The 20,676-nt window shown below is 39.2% G+C and overlaps 1 protein-coding gene across 1 annotated transcript in view; it reads right to left on the reverse strand.

Annotated features, from left to right (window-relative positions):
* The window catches only part of LOC139122861 (SH2 domain-containing protein 4B-like), a 56,982-nt gene that overhangs the window by 21,267 nt on the left and 15,039 nt on the right, over positions 1-20,676 (reverse strand). The window contains exons 2-3 of the mRNA XM_070688678.1: positions 18,213-18,420; positions 12,103-12,259 (exon numbers count right to left, since the gene is read on the reverse strand). Of these exons, the coding sequence (XP_070544779.1) occupies positions 12,103-12,259; positions 18,213-18,393 (338 nt within the window). The 5' untranslated portion in view covers positions 18,394-18,420. The remainder of the gene's footprint in view (positions 1-12,102; positions 12,260-18,212; positions 18,421-20,676) is intronic.

Raw genomic sequence — 20,676 nt, forward strand, 5'->3', positions numbered from 1 at the left:
TCTGTTCAAGATGAGAAATATGGTGGTTGCTTCTGAAAGAGCCATTTTTCATGCATGTGGAGTTTGAAAATACTACCACACTTTTATCTTGCACTGTCATATTTCAGACTTAAATATTCAGTTGCCAATTCAAGGGATTACAGCATATTCCTGATTCACAGTCCCCCCTCCAAGACTTTCAAGCTAAATGGCTTGACATTTTCACATAATTTTTCACAAATTACTGAAGAAATGCTCCAAAACAATCAGTTTTGAAAAAGTACTTCGGGATGTGCCAGAAACTCAAATCCAAATTTTTTTCTGTCATTTTGGCATGTCCCAAGAATTCTCTTCATCAACAAAGACAGTACACTTTGATATGTATATTCACTCACATTTTTACAAGAGAAAATTTCTGCACAAAGAAATCAGTCAAAAATTCCATCACTCTACTGTCCCATCATTTGATCCATTCTACCTTATTGTATCACATGGGTGACTCACTGTTCTGGGTCAGAGGTCACAACAGCTGCCAATCACATGATAGTTTGGCATTATTGAATAAATATTGCCACTTTTATCAAATTTCCATCGGTGATGACTCAGTGATGTACCAAATAAACTGATTGTCACAAGACAACAGGACAGTCAGACAATTTTTTTTACACAGTACAGACTGATTCCCCTTGTAAAATGAAACTGATGTGTTACGATTGGCTGTTGCAAAAAAGACAGAAATTTGATATTTCAAGCGGACAGAAAGTTTAAACAAAATGCAACTGAAGCTGAAATCATTTATAAACGGCGCTAGTAAAACAGCCAATAAATATAAAATTTCAGCTAGTTTTCCAATTACATTGATTGTTTCGATCTCCAGGGGAAAATTTGGAGAGAAATGCAATGTTTTTGTGTTGTTTTTTCCCAATAAAATTTAACTACCGTTAAAATTTTTCAGACATGGCTGGTATCAAAAGGAAACTCTATCACTGAAAATCATGATCAAAAATAAAAAATATGCTAAGTATATTTGATTTATTAATTGAAATAGTACTCATTTATGCAATTACATATTGTTGCAATATAGTATTTCAGCTAATATGATCTCAACAACCGTACACATTTTGGTCAATTATTATATTGAGTTTGAACAGGAAAATCGTCATGTCTGAATTCTGAGCATGGTGATAAAACTTTCATCTAATGAACGTAGCCAGGTGACACCAATGTCATAAATCTTACTCAAACTGATGTGTTTTATGGAAATTTTATTTGGCTTGACCATTTTGGAATTTAGAATAGCAAATCTTCCATTAAAGTGATTAAATCGACTGTTTTATTAGGGATCAGCTGTATGAGACTTTTGCTTGATGACTTAAAAGCAGCAAGCTGGTTAACGTGAAGAAATGGATAACGACAAAGGAGACAGCAGGTAATTCTATTTCAGTCCAAATACTCCATGAATACAGTGTACAGAGGAACTTTTAGAGAAATTGCTGTCCATTTCAGTGCTGGTCATCTAAACAATGAAAATGAGGTCTAAAATTTGAGCTGTATTAAAATCTCTAGGACTGATAAATTGTGGTACAGATGAAATAAGACATGATATGGAAGACTTCTTAAATGGAAGTAAGGGATGGCATTCTGTCTTGCAAAGTCAATATTGTGAATTTATATCTATGCAGTGAGAAAAATGCTGTCAAGGATATGTGTTACCTGTGCAGCCACACAAAAAAGTGATGCATTACCTCAAATTTGCACTTTCAACTTTACAATGCAAATTTTAGCTTTCTGCAAGATGAAATGTCATATGAGTTGACTACAACATGAAATGACAGACTAACTTTGCCTCATGTGTTGTCGACATAGCAACTAAAATGTGGTGTCTCATGAATATTCATGATATCGATACCCTTCAATGTAGGTCAACTACAAATTTCCCATTATATATGATACCCTGGTGCATTTACAGACAGGGTTAATGGCTGTAGCGATCAAAATTTAAAAGGTCACGAATAATCATACCATTCATAACATTTTCCAAAATATTTGAAATAAAATTCTAGCAGTTAGCATGTGTTCGGTATAATACTGTATCTTTATACATGTGATTCAAGGGTAAATATCAATATACCATACTATTTGAACACTATAATAAAATCAAATCTGAAAACAGTCTTATGAAATACCGCACAACTAGTAAATCAGATACTAATCTGTCTTTTAGGATGTTTCCAACATTTTTGAGTTGCTTCTTAGTCTTACATTTTAATGGCAAGACATAAAGAAAGCCCAAAATATCAAGACTTTGAGAACTCTTTTCAGAGCTTACATGAGAGTGCTTAATGCACAATGTGACGTTAGGAGAGTTCTTGAACTTGGGCTGTCCGTTTGCTTGGGAAATACTTTTAATCTGAGACATGGATGAAACTTTTTGATGAAGAATTACAAACTTGTATTTTATGGAAATGTAGACACAGTGCTTACATCATCAGATTTCAGGTCAGAAATGTAATGTGACTCTAACTTAAACAACAGAAGTATTGTATTCATGGTGTTAAAGGTGAGCTTTATCACATCTGTAAATTATATCATTAATACTTCTGTTTTAAAGAAATAAATACGGCTACCTTATGAGTTGACCTATCTGACAGATATCTTACAGAAGACAATAAAATGTTGATTGTACATCCAGGTGAGCATGATATGATAATCCTCATTATGCAAATTGCGCATTATATTATGATTGCACACGTCTTCATTCTATTTAAAACCAACCGAGCGGTAAGTACTGAAATTTTGACAAAAACAATTGACCTGAATATTTCTACACAAACAACAATTTACGAGTTTACACCACACACTATCAAAAACCCTCTAATTCTATTGTCAAACACAATCAGAGCATTTTAAATTTTGTAAATGCTTGTCCCTGACAGAATTTCCCCTAAAAAAGCTGAAATTAGGCTAGCCAAAAATGCTGAACTTAGTTGTAATAAAATAGTGCCCTTTCGCTGTTAACCTTGTACATATACCTGTTCCCAAATGTCTTACGATAATAGCAGATTATCTTTGTAAAATAATTTGTTAAGGTCCAAATCATGTGAAGGATTTATCCTTGGAAGAGGATTTTTTACTATTTAGGATAAATAGTTTTGTTGATTTTACTCCATACATATGGACACAAAGATTTTCCACACAAACAACTCTACAATACTGACCTGATACTTGTGTAATTCAAACAACAAACATGAATAAAGGTTGCTAGCTGCGTATGAAGAAGTACCACTCAAAACCTACATTCAGCTTTATTGCTGTGGGGTCACAAAGTCCAGGCCAAAAGCTCTGATTTTCAATGACTGCCGGTGTAATAATAGTGCCAAGTACGAAAGAACGGTGTAGAAAACACCATTCAAACTTGGTTTATCACCAAAGAGGGCATTCACCTCTGTGAGCGTTAAATCTCACTGCAGAAAACAACAGGAGTATCGAATCTTTTAGCAATTCAAGAACTAGAGGTAGAAAACAAAAGAAATATCGGTTGGCCTAAACTCTAAAGAACTTTAACTTTCATCTCAAATCATGAAACTCAACAATTCCAAAATGCTCTTGTTCCAAAACCCATGTACAATTCGTTATTTTTCATCCACTACATTATGAAATTTGGGACTACAATACATAAAGAGAGGAATCTTTGCTATAGATGTTTTTGTCAGGCGGCTACATTGTGAATTTCTTAAATATTTTTGGTCATAGTCCATTTCCTCATTTATCAATTGACAATGCCAGGAACCTCTTGAGACATGTCGTGTCTTGCAAGAGACAAGCTTCGTGTATTGTAAGAGACAAGCCTAAGTGTATTCAATTGGAAAATAGATAAAGAATGTGATAGAATCTGAAATATCTCAGCTGGGAGCGGGTTGTCATGCTATATCATTTCATCTTCACAGCCACTGTGGGCTAGGCTTGCACAATTGATGTGGTGGTGAAGTCTGCAGGATTCTGGAGTATTTGAAAAACTTAAACAATAGTTATGAAACATATACCTTCTGGCATTTCCTTGTCAGACATGATGCTTAAGTATGTGGTAGCAGTAAAAAATAACTTCACAACAAATACAGACAAGCGTGTCATTGATGGAGCAAATAAATGCCTCAATTGCCAAATACAGTTCCTTTGTTTGATAAGCTCACTGCCAAAAATAAGGATTCAGTACCATCTTTACTTGCTGATCACAATGCAGGATTATGAGCAGACTTTCAAACAGAATTAAGGGTAAATGCAACACTAAAGGACCGTTCAGTTTTTACGGCCTGAGGGGGGACGGCAAAATCTTGTCGCCGGTGTTCAAAAAAATATAGACCCCCCTGCATTTTTTGCAAAAAAATAATGAAACCCCCCCCCCCCTTTGTCAGACGAAAAAATTGATGACCCCCCCCCCCCCCCTCGCTGAAAAATAACCAAAACCCATATGTCAAATTTACCCGCACGGTTTGGATTTGAACTCCGGTACGCGGCGCACTTTATTTGTGTAGCAGAGATGCCAGTGCACAAACTTCTCAGCCACATCCATGCAAACGTCTGTTACTTAGGACGACTGTAAGGCATTTTAACTTCATTTACATAGACAACTTATGTCCATGGACATTGTATAAAGTAAACTTTATTGGAGTGGTTCGCCAAAGGCAGCCCTCCGGTTAAGAGGATCATGGGCCATTACGTAAAGTCAACTTTATTCTAGTGGGCCACCAAAGGTGGCCCGCCGGTAAAGAGGGTCGATCATGGCCGTTGCATGAAGTAAACCTAATTGGAGTGGGCCGCCAAAGGCGTCTGCCTGTTAAGAGGGTCATGGGTAATACATAAAGTATATTTATTGTAGTGGGCCGCCGAAGGCGGCCCGCCGGTAAAGAGGGTCGATCATGGCCATGGCATAAAGTGAACTTTATTGTAGGTATTATGTTTTTGAAAATGTGGTGACCCCCCCTTTCCTACCAGTGAAAAAGTGATGACCCCCCCCCCTTCGCGGATTCCAAAATTATGATGACCCCCCCCCCCCCCTGGATTTTGCCGCCCCCCCGCCGTAAAAACTGAACGGTCCCTAAGCACAATTATTTTTCCTTTCGACCCTTTCATATCTATGGTTCGGCTCAAATCCATTGTTTTCAATGGTGAGGATGGACTTGTTCACATGGAAAAGGGGGAGAAGAGGTAAAACCTTGGAATGGTAAAATAAATATATGATGCAGAATGGTAAATTCACAAACTGCATGTATTGGGGTATTACAGTAAAAGTCTTTACAACTTACAGGCAATATTACATGCCAATATATTATTATGTCCCAATTTTTCATCCTGTCTGTTTTACTAAATGATTTTCACTTTTTGGTATTAAAGGTACACATTGCCACTCAAAAATTAAAAGGAGGATATTTATAAAGCACTGAGTTCATGAGATGATACCATATCATGTCATTTCCTGATCACTTCAAGTGTAGACACTTTGCCATTAACCAGGCCTATGATGTAACATATAGAATTTAAACGATCTCTCAAAAATAACTTTTTGCACCAACTTCATTTTTTCATTCATATTTATGTAGCATATCCTTCACACAGATATCAACAATCATTAAAATGTCATTTAGGTAGTAAACTTTAGTTTTCAAAATTACCATTCTGTTACAGAATGGGTCACATCAAATTCTCCTAGATTTCTAATTTTCCCTGAAATTATGACCAGGAATAGAATCCCCTTTCACTGTTGCAACTCTTAAAGACATCTGGAATAACATCTATAAATCCACTTCAACCTAAAATGGACAGATACAGATTAGACTGTGTGTTATACTCTACAGCTTCTGTGCCTAAAATAAGCTACGGAAACGGAATGCTTCTTGAACCACTTCCTTAATTAACCCTTTTCCTGCCAAGTCGGTGAAAATCCGCTTGAAAGTCGGTGTAGCTAGAATCTGAGCAGCCACGCCGTTATCCTGCCAAGGCGGTGGAAATCGGGCAACTTTTTGGGTACCCCCTTTCCTGCCTAGTCGACGGAACTACGTGTAGCAAACCCTTGCTCGCGCTAGGGGTCGTTCGAGGACAGGTTTTGGGCGAGGAACGGCGTTTGCTCTCGAAATGGGTTCACAGAGAGTCCAACAACAGGGAAAGGTGCAGAAGCTACCCAGCCAGTCCCCAACCCCGTTGGGGGACTGGTTTTTTTTTGGGTGGGACGAGTACGTACTTGGCAGGTTAGCACGGTGACGTATCCTAGCGGAGTTTGGGCTAACTTGGCTCTGAGGCACTACATAGATTGCGGCCGAATTGACCGTCTCGGCAACGCTAATCTGTAAGGCAACCGCCTAAGACCGCCTCAGCTGGCGGTGCAATTTTTTGCCAATGGTGCGAGACGAAAATCACGGACTTAGTCCTGATTGACGGGAAGTGCGGACGGATTTGACGGACTCGGCTTGATTAGTCCCTGACATGGAACTGATCCGAACGGACTTGAGCGACATTTGTGAAGGGTAACCACCGCTTTTAACCGACTTGTTACCTTCTCGAAAAGACTACCCACTCACTCAGGTATGTTAATGCATGGGCATAGGCTTACATACATGTAAAATCAGTTTGAACATACTTTTTAATCAGACCTGGTCGAAAATTGTGAAAATTGCCAAAAATATGTTTTGCATTTGATTAAGTTGAAATTAAACATAATATATTACCTAAGTCAGGTCACGTGACCATAATCTATTACTTTCCCGCCAAAATTGTATATTGCAAATAACTGAATATTCCAACCGCTAAACATCAAAATATGTAAAATATTATGACCAATTAATGTAAAATGGATGGGAACTTGTGTTAGAACTAGTGGCAGATGCAAAATTATTGAATTTTGAATACTATTTCTTCACAAATAACAACAAATACAATATTTTTGACGTTTTACATGAATATTTGAATATCAGAAAGAAGTATAGATAGAGTTTCATGAGTGCCATTATTTTTGAAACAATATGATAGATGTTGTTCCCAAAAGTGCAAAGAAAATCAAGAAAATTTAACGGGTTACGGTTGGAATTTTAAAATTAATAAAGACGTAAATTTTGGCGGGAAAATATCAGATTTGGTCACGTGACTCAACTCGTCAAGATTTAGGCAGACTTTTTTTTTAAAAAATTTATAATTCCAATAATTAGGCCAAATATCAATCAAATCTGGTGGTTTTTAAAGATAATTGATCATTTTCTTACTTTTTGGGCTTGATGGGTACAACACCCATGCATTAACTTACTTGAGCAGATGTCGGACGTTGTCGGCTGCACTTGGCTCTAGACGTTCAAGCCGTGCAACGAAACACACCGCCTCAGCCTTGCCATTCAGGAACATGGCCTCAAAATTTGATACCATTGTTCACCGACTTGGCGACTGCGGTTAGGTGCGTGAACCGTTGTTCACCGACTTGTTACGCCTATGTTGTCCCTGTGAAGTTCGGCTAACGGCCGAGTCTAACGGGAGTTGGCAGACCTGTGTTTGGTTTATACCGTAGTATGACCGACTCAGGTAGAGGTACCTGTCGGTATATTCCGAGTTTTACGCACTCTGGCGTCAATGACGGGTCGTCATCACCGCTGATGACGTAGACGTGCTGGCCACGTTATTTGAAGGAGCCATGTTTGCCCAACAGACGAGGCCGAGACAGCTGTTGACAATTTTGGCATCCTTCATCTTTGACCGCCTTAGTTGGGTAAGCCGCTCGGCAGGCGACGGTTATGACCTAAACAAGCCGCTGAAGCACTGTTCGTTGCCGTACAAGAACGAGACGGCCAGTCCATTACTGCTTAATGGGCGATCTGTCGGGTTGGCTTGTCACCGACTTGGATGACAATACGCCCTGCGCAGGCGTACTTAGAAGGGACATGAGGTTAAAGATACGGGTTTCCCACCCGTACTAAACATGGGCTTGGGCCAACGTCCTTGGGTGGCAGGTGCGCATGCCACGTACCCAGCTGGACGGAATGTCAAGTTGAGATGCTAATGACATTGACTATGTTATGCTAAGTGCTCGAGGGATTTGCATTGCAAATGAGTATTATTAGCATATCAAATGGTGCGGACAGGCAATTTACATGACGGGTAGGAATGTCAGCGCCGGTTGGTGGACTGATTGCCGTAGGTCCATTATAATAACAGGTGGCTGCATATATAAACACCCCTGCGTCCAATCATGTCCAGGGCTTTGTTTCCCTGTGGCTTTAAAAGGGTGGGACCTGCTAGTCTGTCGACACTGTTCCAGACATGAGCTTGACGGACCGCAAAAGTTTTCTGAAGGCGAGCAGACGACTGAAGCTCAAAGATGCAGAGTCTCCGGGCGGTAGTGGTAGCGATCGTTGTGATGTCCCTAGTAAACGTTCTAAGAAGTCGGGCAAGAAACGCTCCCGTAAGGCGAAGCTATCTCCGGCTGAAAAACCCAGTGGTAAGCGTAAACGTAAGACTGATCGTTCTGCCGATGAGGATGATGACGGGTCACCGGTTGCCAGTGGTTCTCACCCGGCTGCTCCAGGAGAGACTACTTCACCTGCAGAGACTACATCTGCTCTTGTGGGAGATACTTCACCTGCACAGACTACGTCTGCTGCTGCTAGTGAGACAGTGAGTAACGAGACGGCTGATGCCATTGGTTCTCCCCCGGCTGCTCCGGGAGAGACACCACCTGTTGCGTGCACCATGAGCCCTCATCCTGCGTCAGGAGAGGTTCCTGTGCCCAGTGCGAAAGAGCTTGAGTCCTCGTCATCAGCAGAGGCTGCCCAGCCCGCTCCTGCCATAGTTTCGTGTGCTGCGATGTCCCCGCCGAAAAAGATAGTGCGGACGGTTCGTTATCAGGATAGCCCACCTGATTTTGAGCCAGATATGATCCTTGATGCCACTACGAGCGAGTTCAGGCCCAGACGCCCAGACGATCGGTGATATCACCGCTGAGTCCGACTCGGAGGTTGACGAGGATGCAGCAGAGAACGATGACTTTTATGACAGGCAGTATGTAGGTGAGGCAAGCTCTGACGACGATGATGACGTTGCTGCTGTGTTGGCGGAGGACGACACCCCTCCTGTCTGGCGTATGTCGGAAACTACCGATGCTAATATATTTGAGGAGACCCATTTTGACCATGAGAGAGGACCGACCTTTCACCTTGCCCAGCCACTCCCGTGAGATCGATTACTTTTTTAAGTTTATTCCAGCTACACTGATCAGATTGGCCAAGGACGAGACTAATAAATACGCCAAATTCCACCAGCGATATATCGCTAGGAAAATAGATAAATACTGGCGTAACGCTGACTACCGAGAGGTGCAGGCGTTCATTGGCGTCTTAGTCTGTATGGGTATCGACCGTAAATCATCAGTGGAGGATTATTGGTCTAGCGATCCTTTCTGAGAAACCAGGGTATTTCTACTGTGATTACCCGCAGTCGCTTTCAGCAGCTTATGCGATATTTTCATCTGGCAGACCCAGAGAACGATCCACGTCGTGATCCTGATGAGCGCACCGCCGACGCCGACGTCGGTGTCAGGAGGATCCCCTTTATAAAATCAATCCATGGATGGAGCCCATAGTTGACAGGTGCGTAAATAATTATAAGATGGGTAGAGAGATCTCCATCGACGAGGGCATGGTGCGATTTAAGGGCCGTTCTAAATTTAAGCAGAGATTACCGCATAAGCCTGATCGAGACGGTTTCAAGATATGGCAGCTGTGCGACTCCACCACTGCATACATCGCTAACTTTGCACCGTACCTAGGTGTGAAATTTCGGGATCGGACTGATGGAGACGGCAGGAGCGAGGTGTGGTGAAAAGAATTATGATGGAGCTGGTCCAGCCATTTTGTGGATATTATAAATCACAGCCTATTTTGTGATAGCCTGTTTAGCACGGTCGTTACTGCTAGAGAGCTGATGGAGACCGGGATCTACATGGTCGGGAGTTTTAACCGCCGTAATCGTCGCACCATGCCCCCTCAATTAATTCCGCCGGGTAAGAGGAAGCGCCTTCCTCTGTCTGTTGGGGATATGAAAGCCACGACCAGAACGGACTCTCGTCTTAACATCACTGCTTATCAGGATAGTAACGCTCAGGTGCTGATCTTGAATACGGTCTATCCACCCTTGGAGTGCGTGCCAGTGGGGGAGGGAGACGAGCAGCGACAAGTGCCTCTGTCGCTGTATAATTATCGCCGGTACATGGGAGGTGTCGACCGAGCCAACCAGAAGCGCAAGTACTTTCACACTGGGCGCAAGAATCACAGATGGTGGACATATCTGGCATGTTACCTGATTGATGTTGCCCTGGTAAATGCATATATATGCTTCAAGCATGTACACCCTGATAGTAAGCTGACCCATAAGATGTTTCATCTGTGTGTCGGGAAACAGCTCATTGGCGGTTATTGTGGGCGATCGCAGCCCAGTGTGAGAGAGGTCGAGGCCACCGTTTCTCTTGCCTCGTACATAAATCCACAAAATCAGCCGATGTACGTTGTCAGCCGTTTGGAGGGGCGGCAGAAATGCTGTAAAGTATGCAGCAGAGAGGGTAAGACCACTGCGAGCGGACGACTGTCTGAGACGTCCAAAGGATGTAGTCTGTGCGGGGTTCATCTTCACGAGGGCGAGTGTTTTGCGGCTTTTCATCATCGCATGATGCTACGAGGTAAGAGGAGCGTTGGCGTGCAGACCTCTACTCACACAGCCCCGACGACACCCATCAGCAAGAGAACCCGACGTAAATAACGGACAGGGGACAGCTTCGCCTAACAGTGGCTTGACTGTATTCTTAACACGGACCATGATCACATTTTGAGCACGGTTGTGCCGTTTGTTTGTGCTTTACGATCCCGCTGATTGTAAATTGAAACACGGATTATTTTGTACAATCCCCCCGATTGTAATCTTTGTAACACGGACCATGCACTCGGACGTCGAGACAGACTCTGAGATTTATATGTAAATTATTCCCGAATAAAATACTATCTATGGATCGCATATTTTCGTTTGTTTTTGTTTAGACGGATTATTTTGTACAATTCCCCCTATTATAATTTTTTAACACGGATCTGCCACCCTGATTGTAATTTTTGAAACACGGACCATGCACTCGGACGTCGAGACAGACTCCGAGATTTATTGTTCGGCATAATGTAATTATTCCCGAATAAAATACTATCTATGATCGCATATTTTCGTTTGTTTTGTTTTTACCCCCACTTTCGTTTTTGGCAGATCCGTAAGGACGCTATAGTAATGGATGAACGTGCATTGTATCACGTGGGAGGGGCACAGCCCAACGGAGGCTGTGCTCGTGCGACGTAGACGTTGTACAACCATCTGTGGTTTGGGTTAGTGCATAGAGCAGTTGCACTGTCCAGAGCTAAGGTGGTACAAAACTGCACCTTAGTAACAACTGCACAACTAACCTGTTAGGAAACGGTAACACTAACGAGCTAAGTGTCACTGAACTGGCCAAACTACGTACACGCCTTCCTTCAATGGCGAAGCTATGTCGTTGACACTACGTCAAAGCAGACTGCACTGTGCGACTCTTCCAAGTCGTTCAAAGTACGTGGCCAAGTGACACAACCCAGGGGGAACAGGACAGGTTTGAGGGTGCTGCCGCACCCATAGCACTAACCCCTGGGTCTTCTACTAACCCACGAGCGAGGTGATGTTTCCCCGGTGTGGACGTGCGTGACGGCGAACGAGCTTTACTTCCGCAAAAGTAAGCTAGAAAAGGGCATAAAAGTGCACGTCCCCCGGGGCAAACAACGCCCAAGACCTCGTTATTTTCTCGACACAACCTCATCAGCGGTTGCCCCTCTATACGGGCATGCAAAATTTTTGAAGTCTAACACGTATATGGTCAGTAATCGTACCCCGAAAATGCGGTATTTTCCCGCCAAATGCCTGGCAGGAAAGCGTGCAGGAGAGCCTATCTTCTGTAGACACGGAAAAGGGGGCCGGTTTTTGACCGACTTGGCAGGATAACGGACAGGGGCGCTCGGCAGGAAAAGGGTTAAGGAAGCACGTCCATTCAGGGTGGATTTCGGTGTCACGCCATGGCAACCAACTCACCTCTGTTCAGCTTCTTCTGCTGCTGCTAGTTTTCTGGCTCTCTCTAGTTGAACTTCATCGATTAGTTGGTCATATGATTTGTCATCTTTGTGATCACCCATCACCCAAGTCCATGGCTCCCCATCTGTACCGAGGGCAATCTGGACACGTTTCTTTACTGAAAAAATCACAAACAACTTCTTCATTAACTCTTTTCCATTGGTTTTGTATAATTATAGATATTTAGACCCCACAAATTAATTAAAAACATGTTTTGAAAAGGTATTCCATTTTTGATAGTCTTTCTTTAATTAAAGAAGATATTTTATATTTAGGTCAATGTGCAGCAGCTCAGTAGGTTATAGCTGCTTGGTATCTTGTAATTTTTAACAGCAACTTTATAATATGCAGTCTGAAACTTAGGCTAGTATGTAGCTGATTGGTTGTTCTGAAATAATTCATTAAAGTCAATGCTATTCAACCAACCTATATGCTACAAGCTTCCGAGATGCTGCACATTGCCCGTAATTTTCACGGTTTATGAAAGATGTCTCAAGCTAGACAAAGCGTTGAATTTACAACAAGTTTTCAACTGTACACACTAAAATTGGTAAAACCATACAGCCATAAACAAAATTCTCACTGACAAAATATAACATGTACATGTTGACCATGAGCTAGCCCCTTTTTTCATTTTGATAGTTTTCTCTATCAGAACATTCAGATCAGGAGCAAAATGCAAACTGTGTCAAAGCAACTATGAGGGATTTGATATCTATGAAAAGTTTGTGAAACAGGAAGACATATCTTACAACTGAAAGTTTCCTAATACGTATCCTAAATTATATGACCACTTTCATTTAATTTTTTGATGACATACGGCAAAATGACTGAAGTCCTGATCACTATTTGTGAAGAAAAACACCAAATGAATATTACAATGTTCTGCATTTGAGTTGTCGATGAATGTTTGTCAGCTCCTTACTTGTAACTATGACAACCACCTCAATTATAGTCAGGTCAAGTAACTCTGAACATGGGTGCCACTTGGGACCCTGACTTTATGCATATCTATTAGTGATCTAAGTGCAGTAACTGACCCACTTTTGATGTCAAGATGGCTGCATCCATACACAGGTGACTCACATCAACGGAGTAAAATTGCTCTTTCAGCTTTTTTATTTGGATGAAAGGCAAATTGAATTACTTTTTTTAAATCAAATACAAACTAAGATATTGTTGATGCATAATATGATGGCTTTAATATATGACCTAACTGTTTGATAGTTGAAGTTTACAATCTGGTAGAGCAGAGAGGTATTATAGATATTTAGATTTAATGGTTTCTCACTCTGCTAATTTTTAAAAGCAATACGATACCCGTCTTGAAACTGACAGTTTTAAACTTTTGCTCAAACTTCCCTTCAGGAAACTTGAAACCATACTCTTTTATAATCAAGAATAAAAAACAAGGAGGGGTGGATAACAATGCAGACTTGGAGAATAGAGAGACAGATTTCCTCAAATTACTGGAACTTGGGAGTTCAAAAGAATGAAATCTATACCCCAAGTTTACTCAATAAGAAAAAATAAAATTTTTAATTGCCACAAAAACAGCATTTTGAAAACTTAAGAATCACCCTACAGGCTATAAAATGAGCCCATGCGACAAGACAGGAGAAGTACTGTGAAATTTGAGTGTTTGAAAATCTGTTCCCGAGGCAAATTCTACATCAAATGGGATGGGATTTCATCAGCCAATCTCTATGCATGTTTTGAGAAGTCAAACAATATACCTGACATCTTACATACTACAAAATTTACAAAAATTCAGACAAATGAGTCATTTTTCCCTCTTAACTATCAGAAAAACTATCAGAAAACCATGGAGGTATCAGTAGTAGCTATAGTAGCTACATGTACAGGTATTTCCACTGTTCTAGCAAATTGTTACAACCAAAACATAAAACAACATCGGGAACAATTGTCTTATATTGGAGGACAAGGGAAGGAGCATCACACAAGACACTACTAATTTGGCTTAAAATTCACTTTTCATCAAACAAGACAATACAAAATGTTAGCTGGACATGTGGGTTCCAAATGACCTCACATTAACAAAATTAATGCAAAAAGCATTTGTCTTGAAATATTTGCAAGTCTCAAGGAAATTACTCACACAAGAATGACAAGAAAAATACAACAAATGACATAATGAAAACAAGAAAAATCACATGCACCAGTATTACAGATCTAACTACAAACTCTTCAAACACAGTGCTTGCTGTATAAAATTAATCTGTATTTTTGCAAGCAGCCTTTCAATGCGGCCTACCAATGCGTGTACGTAGCGTCCAACCAATTTATTGAAAATTGAAAATTGAAATCATCTTCAAAATGCAATTTTCATTTGAATGAAATAACAACCAATTTTTAATATTCGTTTTTTCTGACAAAATTTTTATTTTACCGATTTTTGGTACGGTTTTCGCGGCCAATCAATTCTCAAAAATATAAAATGCATTTTAGCACAAAAGCGTTATTTTGATGATTGAAATAGAATTTTATTTTCCATATTCATCTTAATTGAAATACCAATTGACAGACCAATTTTAATACAGCTTCTATTATTTGGTTATTAGTGAAACATAACTCTGTTTTGCCTTGTTCATATTTTGAATCCGAAATGCAATTATCAGTGAAAACAAAATGAAATTTAATCTATTATTTCTTAAATTTCAAAATCACGTGTTCTGGATTATTTTTAAGGAAAGTTTCTTGTTTTCATATTATAATTTGTATCCTTAAATGATGTTTTCATTTTCACCAATAAAAAAAAATCATTATCAGTATCAAAATTTTACCTAATCTTAAAATAAAAAAATAGTACTATTTTCAAGATTCGTAAAATTTATTACGGGACATTGTACGTATTTGATAAAAACGAAATGAAGAGAAAGGAAACTCTTTGAAATAAAATCATGTCTTACCGATTTAAGAGGAGTTTGCAATTTTACTTTGGTGCGTGCGAAAATTAGAAATTGAAAATTGAAAATTGTAAGTTTCAACCTTTTTCATTTTTTTGAAAATGGTTGAAAGACGACTCATTTGAATTGCTGTTCCCGGCCCTCTACCGGCCAGTGGGTGAGCAGCATCAATGCATACGAGACTTCCAGTTTCCGCAACGCGTACTTGTTCCCGCGCTCACTGCATGTGCTGCGGAAGACTGGTCACCGAAGACGATATATGAAAAGGAAATTGAGGGCAACTCTAAACATTGGCCCTACGAGTATGGCGAGAGTGTCCGGCTTTGGCTACGCCGCCTCCCACAGCGTAGCCAAAGCCGGACACTCTCGCCATACTCGTAGGACTACTCCACACATCGGCTCTACCAAGATTGTTTAGTATTACGATGTGGTGAATAAAAGGATCATTGCATTTATTTTGTGTGGAATACATGGCGAGACACCGGTGAATCGGGGTAAGCCTAATTCACGTGCCACGCGCCGCGAGCCAGAAGTAGGTTAATTTTCACTCCAATTTAATTCATTGATTCATTTTCATGAACAAATCAACATTCGGGCTTCAACGCCGCCTTCTAAATGCATGAACTGGGGACCAGCGAATGACCAGCGTGCATATGCAGAAAGGGACTCAAGAGAAATTATAGGGAGGGAGGCCAGTATTTTTCAAAATCACACTGCACGTAAATTTGTAACATTAAAAATTGATCAATCAAAATTCCGTACATTGATTTTGTAGACCATATGTTAAGGTTGCTATATTGCAAATATCTAGGTCCTATGGTGTCTATCGAACTGTGACTGGTATGGGCGTAAGCCTATTGACAGGTATCAATAAAAACGTTGCAAACAGGTTTATTTTGTGGACAAGTCCACCATCCTGCCAACTTGTATCAATCAAAATGTTACCAAAACGCTGTATTTCGCACGCGTGCAAGTAAACCACAGTCCCACCACAACACATAGGCTGCGGGCAGGCCTACCATGAACGCGATAGGCATACTCGTGTCAGGCCAGGTCAACATTGATTTTCGAAACACGATACAGTCTTGGCCAGTCTTGGTGTCCTAATCACGGGCAAAAGACGACTCTCACTTTATACCTCCATGCGTAAACAAATGTATTTCCAGTTAACCACTGTGACGCTTACCAGAGACTCTGCATGTAGAGGTGTCGAAATTGGTCAAACTCTAAAGACTTTATTCCATCTAATCAATTTCAATCCCCGACTTATGTAAGTTTGGCGCAACAAAGGTAGTGTTGAGATGGGTATTGTGGTGTTGCCTGAATATACTACGGGCATGTATAAACTGACGCAATTCCTAGATTCCGTATACTCTATTTAATTAGGCCCTCCCTCCCTACAATTTCTCACGAGTCCTGGCACGCGGCACGTGAATTAGACCCTAGTCATGTAATCTGGGTTCCCGGTAAACTGGTTTGTTGATTGAGTGATTCGTCTTAACGGTGTTTCGGAACCAAAATGGGGGTCCTTCATCAGTCGCTCTCTTGTTTTGTATCCCCTCTGCTTGGTTGTGTGATGTAGTCATCTTCGTCCTCGGGGAGGAGAAGCCAGATTCGTTATTGAGAGAGTTCAGAGAGTTAGCCACTCTATTGACTGACTATGGTGAGCGATCCGGTGTGTGGTGTCATATTATAATTAACATGACCCAGCATCGGCCGGAGTTTCTAGACGCTTACAAGGATTTTGTTTTAGGGTATATTTTGAGCGTTGCTAGTGCTCGTTATGTTAACAGTATATGTTGTACTATTAATCAGGTCATTGTTCAGCGTGTGGCGTCACTTAATTTCATGTATTTCACAAATCTGCGCACTGATCTCTCGCTTAATCCTGACAGATTATGATCAGGAACAAGTCTTTCAAAGTACATGCTATCTCGCGGTGTGTTTTACCTTCAAAAACAACCATTTGCCGCATCTTCAGAGACTAAGGAAGACAACTCCATTTTAATTTACCGCAGTTCTTGCGTTGACGGAAGCCAAAAATCTCGCACGCATCGCTGCTCGCCCACTGGCCGGTAGAGGGCCAGGAACAGCAAAGAAATTGAAATAACATGTAGTCGTTTTTCGACCATTTTCAAAAAAATGAAAATGGTTGAAACTTACCATTTTCAATTTTCAATTTTCGCAAGTAACAAAATGAACAGCGATTCATTTTAAATTAGTTGTACATGATTTAGTATTAACGAGTTTCGATTCTCATCATTTTTGTTCTCCTTCAAATGTCAAAATTATCCTATATTTTATATTTTAGAAAATCGGAAGGAATACCATTTTTGTTATGTTAAGATAGAATAAAGTTGAAGACTTGAAGTTATTTTTATGCTTTGTTGAGAATGGCAACATCATTTTTAAAAATGAATTAAAATCAAAATATGAAACAAGGAACGTTCAATAAAAGTAAACCCGAACTTGTGTCTTCAAATCTTATGAATGAAACACAATTAATTGATTAAAGCTTAATTTGTGTTTACTGAAAATTGCTTTTCGGATTCAAAATATAAAGAAGGCGAAACAGAATTATGTTTCATTAATAATGAAATAGCAGAAGCTTTATTTAAAACGGGCCGTCAATCGTTTTTTTTTTTTTCAACGAAGATAAAAATGAAAAATAATTTTCGATTTGAAACATTTCAAATGTTGCTTTCTATGCCAAAAGGCTGTTTAATATTTTTGGGAATTGATTGGCCGCGAAAACCGTACCAAAAAATCGGTAAAATAAAAATTTTGTCTGCAAAAACGAATATTAAAAATTGGTTGTTATTTCATTCAAATGAAAATTGCATTTTGAAGGTGATTTCAATTTTCAATTTTCAATAAATTGGTTGGACGCTACGTACACGCATTCCTACCCAATGTTATATTCAGTACACCCACATTTGTGACTAGCGCCACTGATAAAGCATGTATAAGCATTAAATACTTGCTTTATACAGATTAGAAACTGTAGTACCTTAATCTTCAAAACAGCCGCCAAATGAAAATTTCTATTCTAACTTATTCTAGCTAATGCAAAAGCATGCACTACACCTCTATGGTCAGATTATAGACTGAACCTATGATCAGAGCAAACAAATCACTACTTACCTTTCTTCTGGGGTCGATTAAAATTCCGCGAGTTTTCTTTTTCCGTTTTTTCTTCACTTTCTTGCCATCTCCTGACTTGCTCTTCCCGCATCTTGACGAACAAAACCTGTTTCTGGTCCTCAGAGAGCTCGGCCAGAAGCTCTGGCTCAATGTACATGTCACGTAGAATCTGCTGTAACATCTTGTGTTTTCTTTCTGGTTATATGAACTGTGAAAGAAAGTGAAAAATATTGAAAATTCACTCATATTGTCATTACTACAAAGGTAAACATATTAATACACCTTCTATGAACGTACCATGATACTGGCATTGGATCTTTGTGAGAAATCCAGTTAGCTTCTGTGTTTTACAAATGATATTCCAGACGAACATTGTAATGAAATTGATATGGAAAGTGACTTTGGTTTGAAAAATTGATTTATTAGCTGGCAAAAACAGCAGTGCGCCAGTACCAGACTTCATAAAATTTGCCATCCACTCAGCATATCACACTCATATGATGTAGTAACGAAAGACTCCACGAGCCAATTTTCAGTGAAAAGTTGCATAAAACTCAATAATATTAGGTAACAATATTAACTTGCAAAAAAATCACAAACAGTCACACTTGATATAGTGAACATGCACACATAATAACTGACCAATGGGAATTCAATCCTGTTTATGGCAATGCTACAGTCAGTCCATGATTTTTGTTGCTCTACTGTCATACACTGAACCAATATTTGATTGCATACACTTTTTAAGATCAGTTATAGCAAACAAAATATTCATTTCTGGAATGTATGGAAATTACACTTACTTTTCATAAGACTATTAGGTAACATGCAAGTACCAGTATTGGGTGGACTGAAATACATGAAACCCAAAATTTATCTAATATTTTGCACAGAGAGCTGTTTACAACCTCAATGATGTGAAATCAGGAATTGCATTAATTTTTATATTCAGATAAAATTTGTTGTGTTTATTGTACTGTACAGAGCAATAAGTCATATCCTAACGGCACAGCGTACTCAACCTTTGGTTCTAATCACGCAATAAAAAGGGTTGGCGTCAGTTCACGGATAAAATGCAATACAAGTACAGTGTATGGTTTCTGACATGCCATCACTTACGACCTACAAGCTGTTTATTTTTGAAATACACTTCTGCATTTCAGCTCAGAATGAATGGACCTTAAAGGATTTCAAATTCTCATTTGGATATTTCCACCTCCTGGATTCCAACAAGTTGGTGATGCAAACTCACGAAGCAATTGGTGATCTGATTGGTCGAGACGTGAAAATAACCATGTTATATTCACAATATAGCACCGTTTGAATGCAAGCTCTCACCTAGGACAAAAGTCAAATTTTGACATTTCATACCAGAATTTCAACATACTGTAATGTTATAATATAATAGCAATAAACCACCTCAGCAAGGAGTATACATGCACTTGCTTTTGCTCGAAATCATGTGGTATACTGTTGCTGGATGTGGAATATTAACATGTTAAGCACACACACACACACACACACACACACACACACACATATATATATATATATATATAATATATATATATATATATATATATATATATATAATATATATATATATATATATATATATATTTCATTTCTGGAAAAGACTGTTTTCCGACTGCTTTTAAAGTTTTCTCTGTCTGACAGTTTTAATTTCCATCATGATTTAGTTTTATAGTTTTTTATAGTTTATCAGTCCCCCTTTTTTTCTGTATTTTTTTTGGTGAATGAGTTGGTTCTCGAAATAAATAAATAAATAAATAAATAAATAAAAATAAATAAATAAATAAATAAATAAATAAAATATATATATATATATATATATATATATATATATATATATATATATAGATATATAGATAGATAGATAGATAGATAGATAGATATAGATATAGATATGGGGCATCATATGGGGCATCACTGTATTAGTGTCTCTGATGATTGTGAGGATATATGAAAATACCATTACAAACTTTGAATTCACTGTAAATTTATGTTGATATATGTTGGCATATGTATACAGTCATACTCGTACACATACAATATACTGCAAATGCATAGTGTCATGTTTAATTCCTTGTGACCTTTGTATTACATAAATTTGACATCATTTGTGATAAGTGAAGAAGTCTACAATAACAAATGTTGAAGTGGGTAGTTTTAAAATCACAATTAACGCTCTTCATATGGTTTATGTATTTGCTCCATTTAAATGCTTTGCTGAAACTTTCCCCTTTCATAGACACAAAATTAAACATTGTCAGAGTACTTTCCAGACAAAATTTCTGAAAAACAGGATGCACATGGCATTTAACACAGTTAGTACTTGACTTCCTGAATTCTATATATTCACACAATGAACCTAAGTTATTAGTCTCATTCCTGAACAGTATTTTGGGAATCTTATACATCTCTCTATCCCACAGTCATGATG

Source organism: Ptychodera flava, chromosome 22 (assembly GCF_041260155.1).
Source record: "Ptychodera flava strain L36383 chromosome 22, AS_Pfla_20210202, whole genome shotgun sequence".
NCBI lineage: Eukaryota > Metazoa > Hemichordata > Enteropneusta > Ptychoderidae > Ptychodera > Ptychodera flava.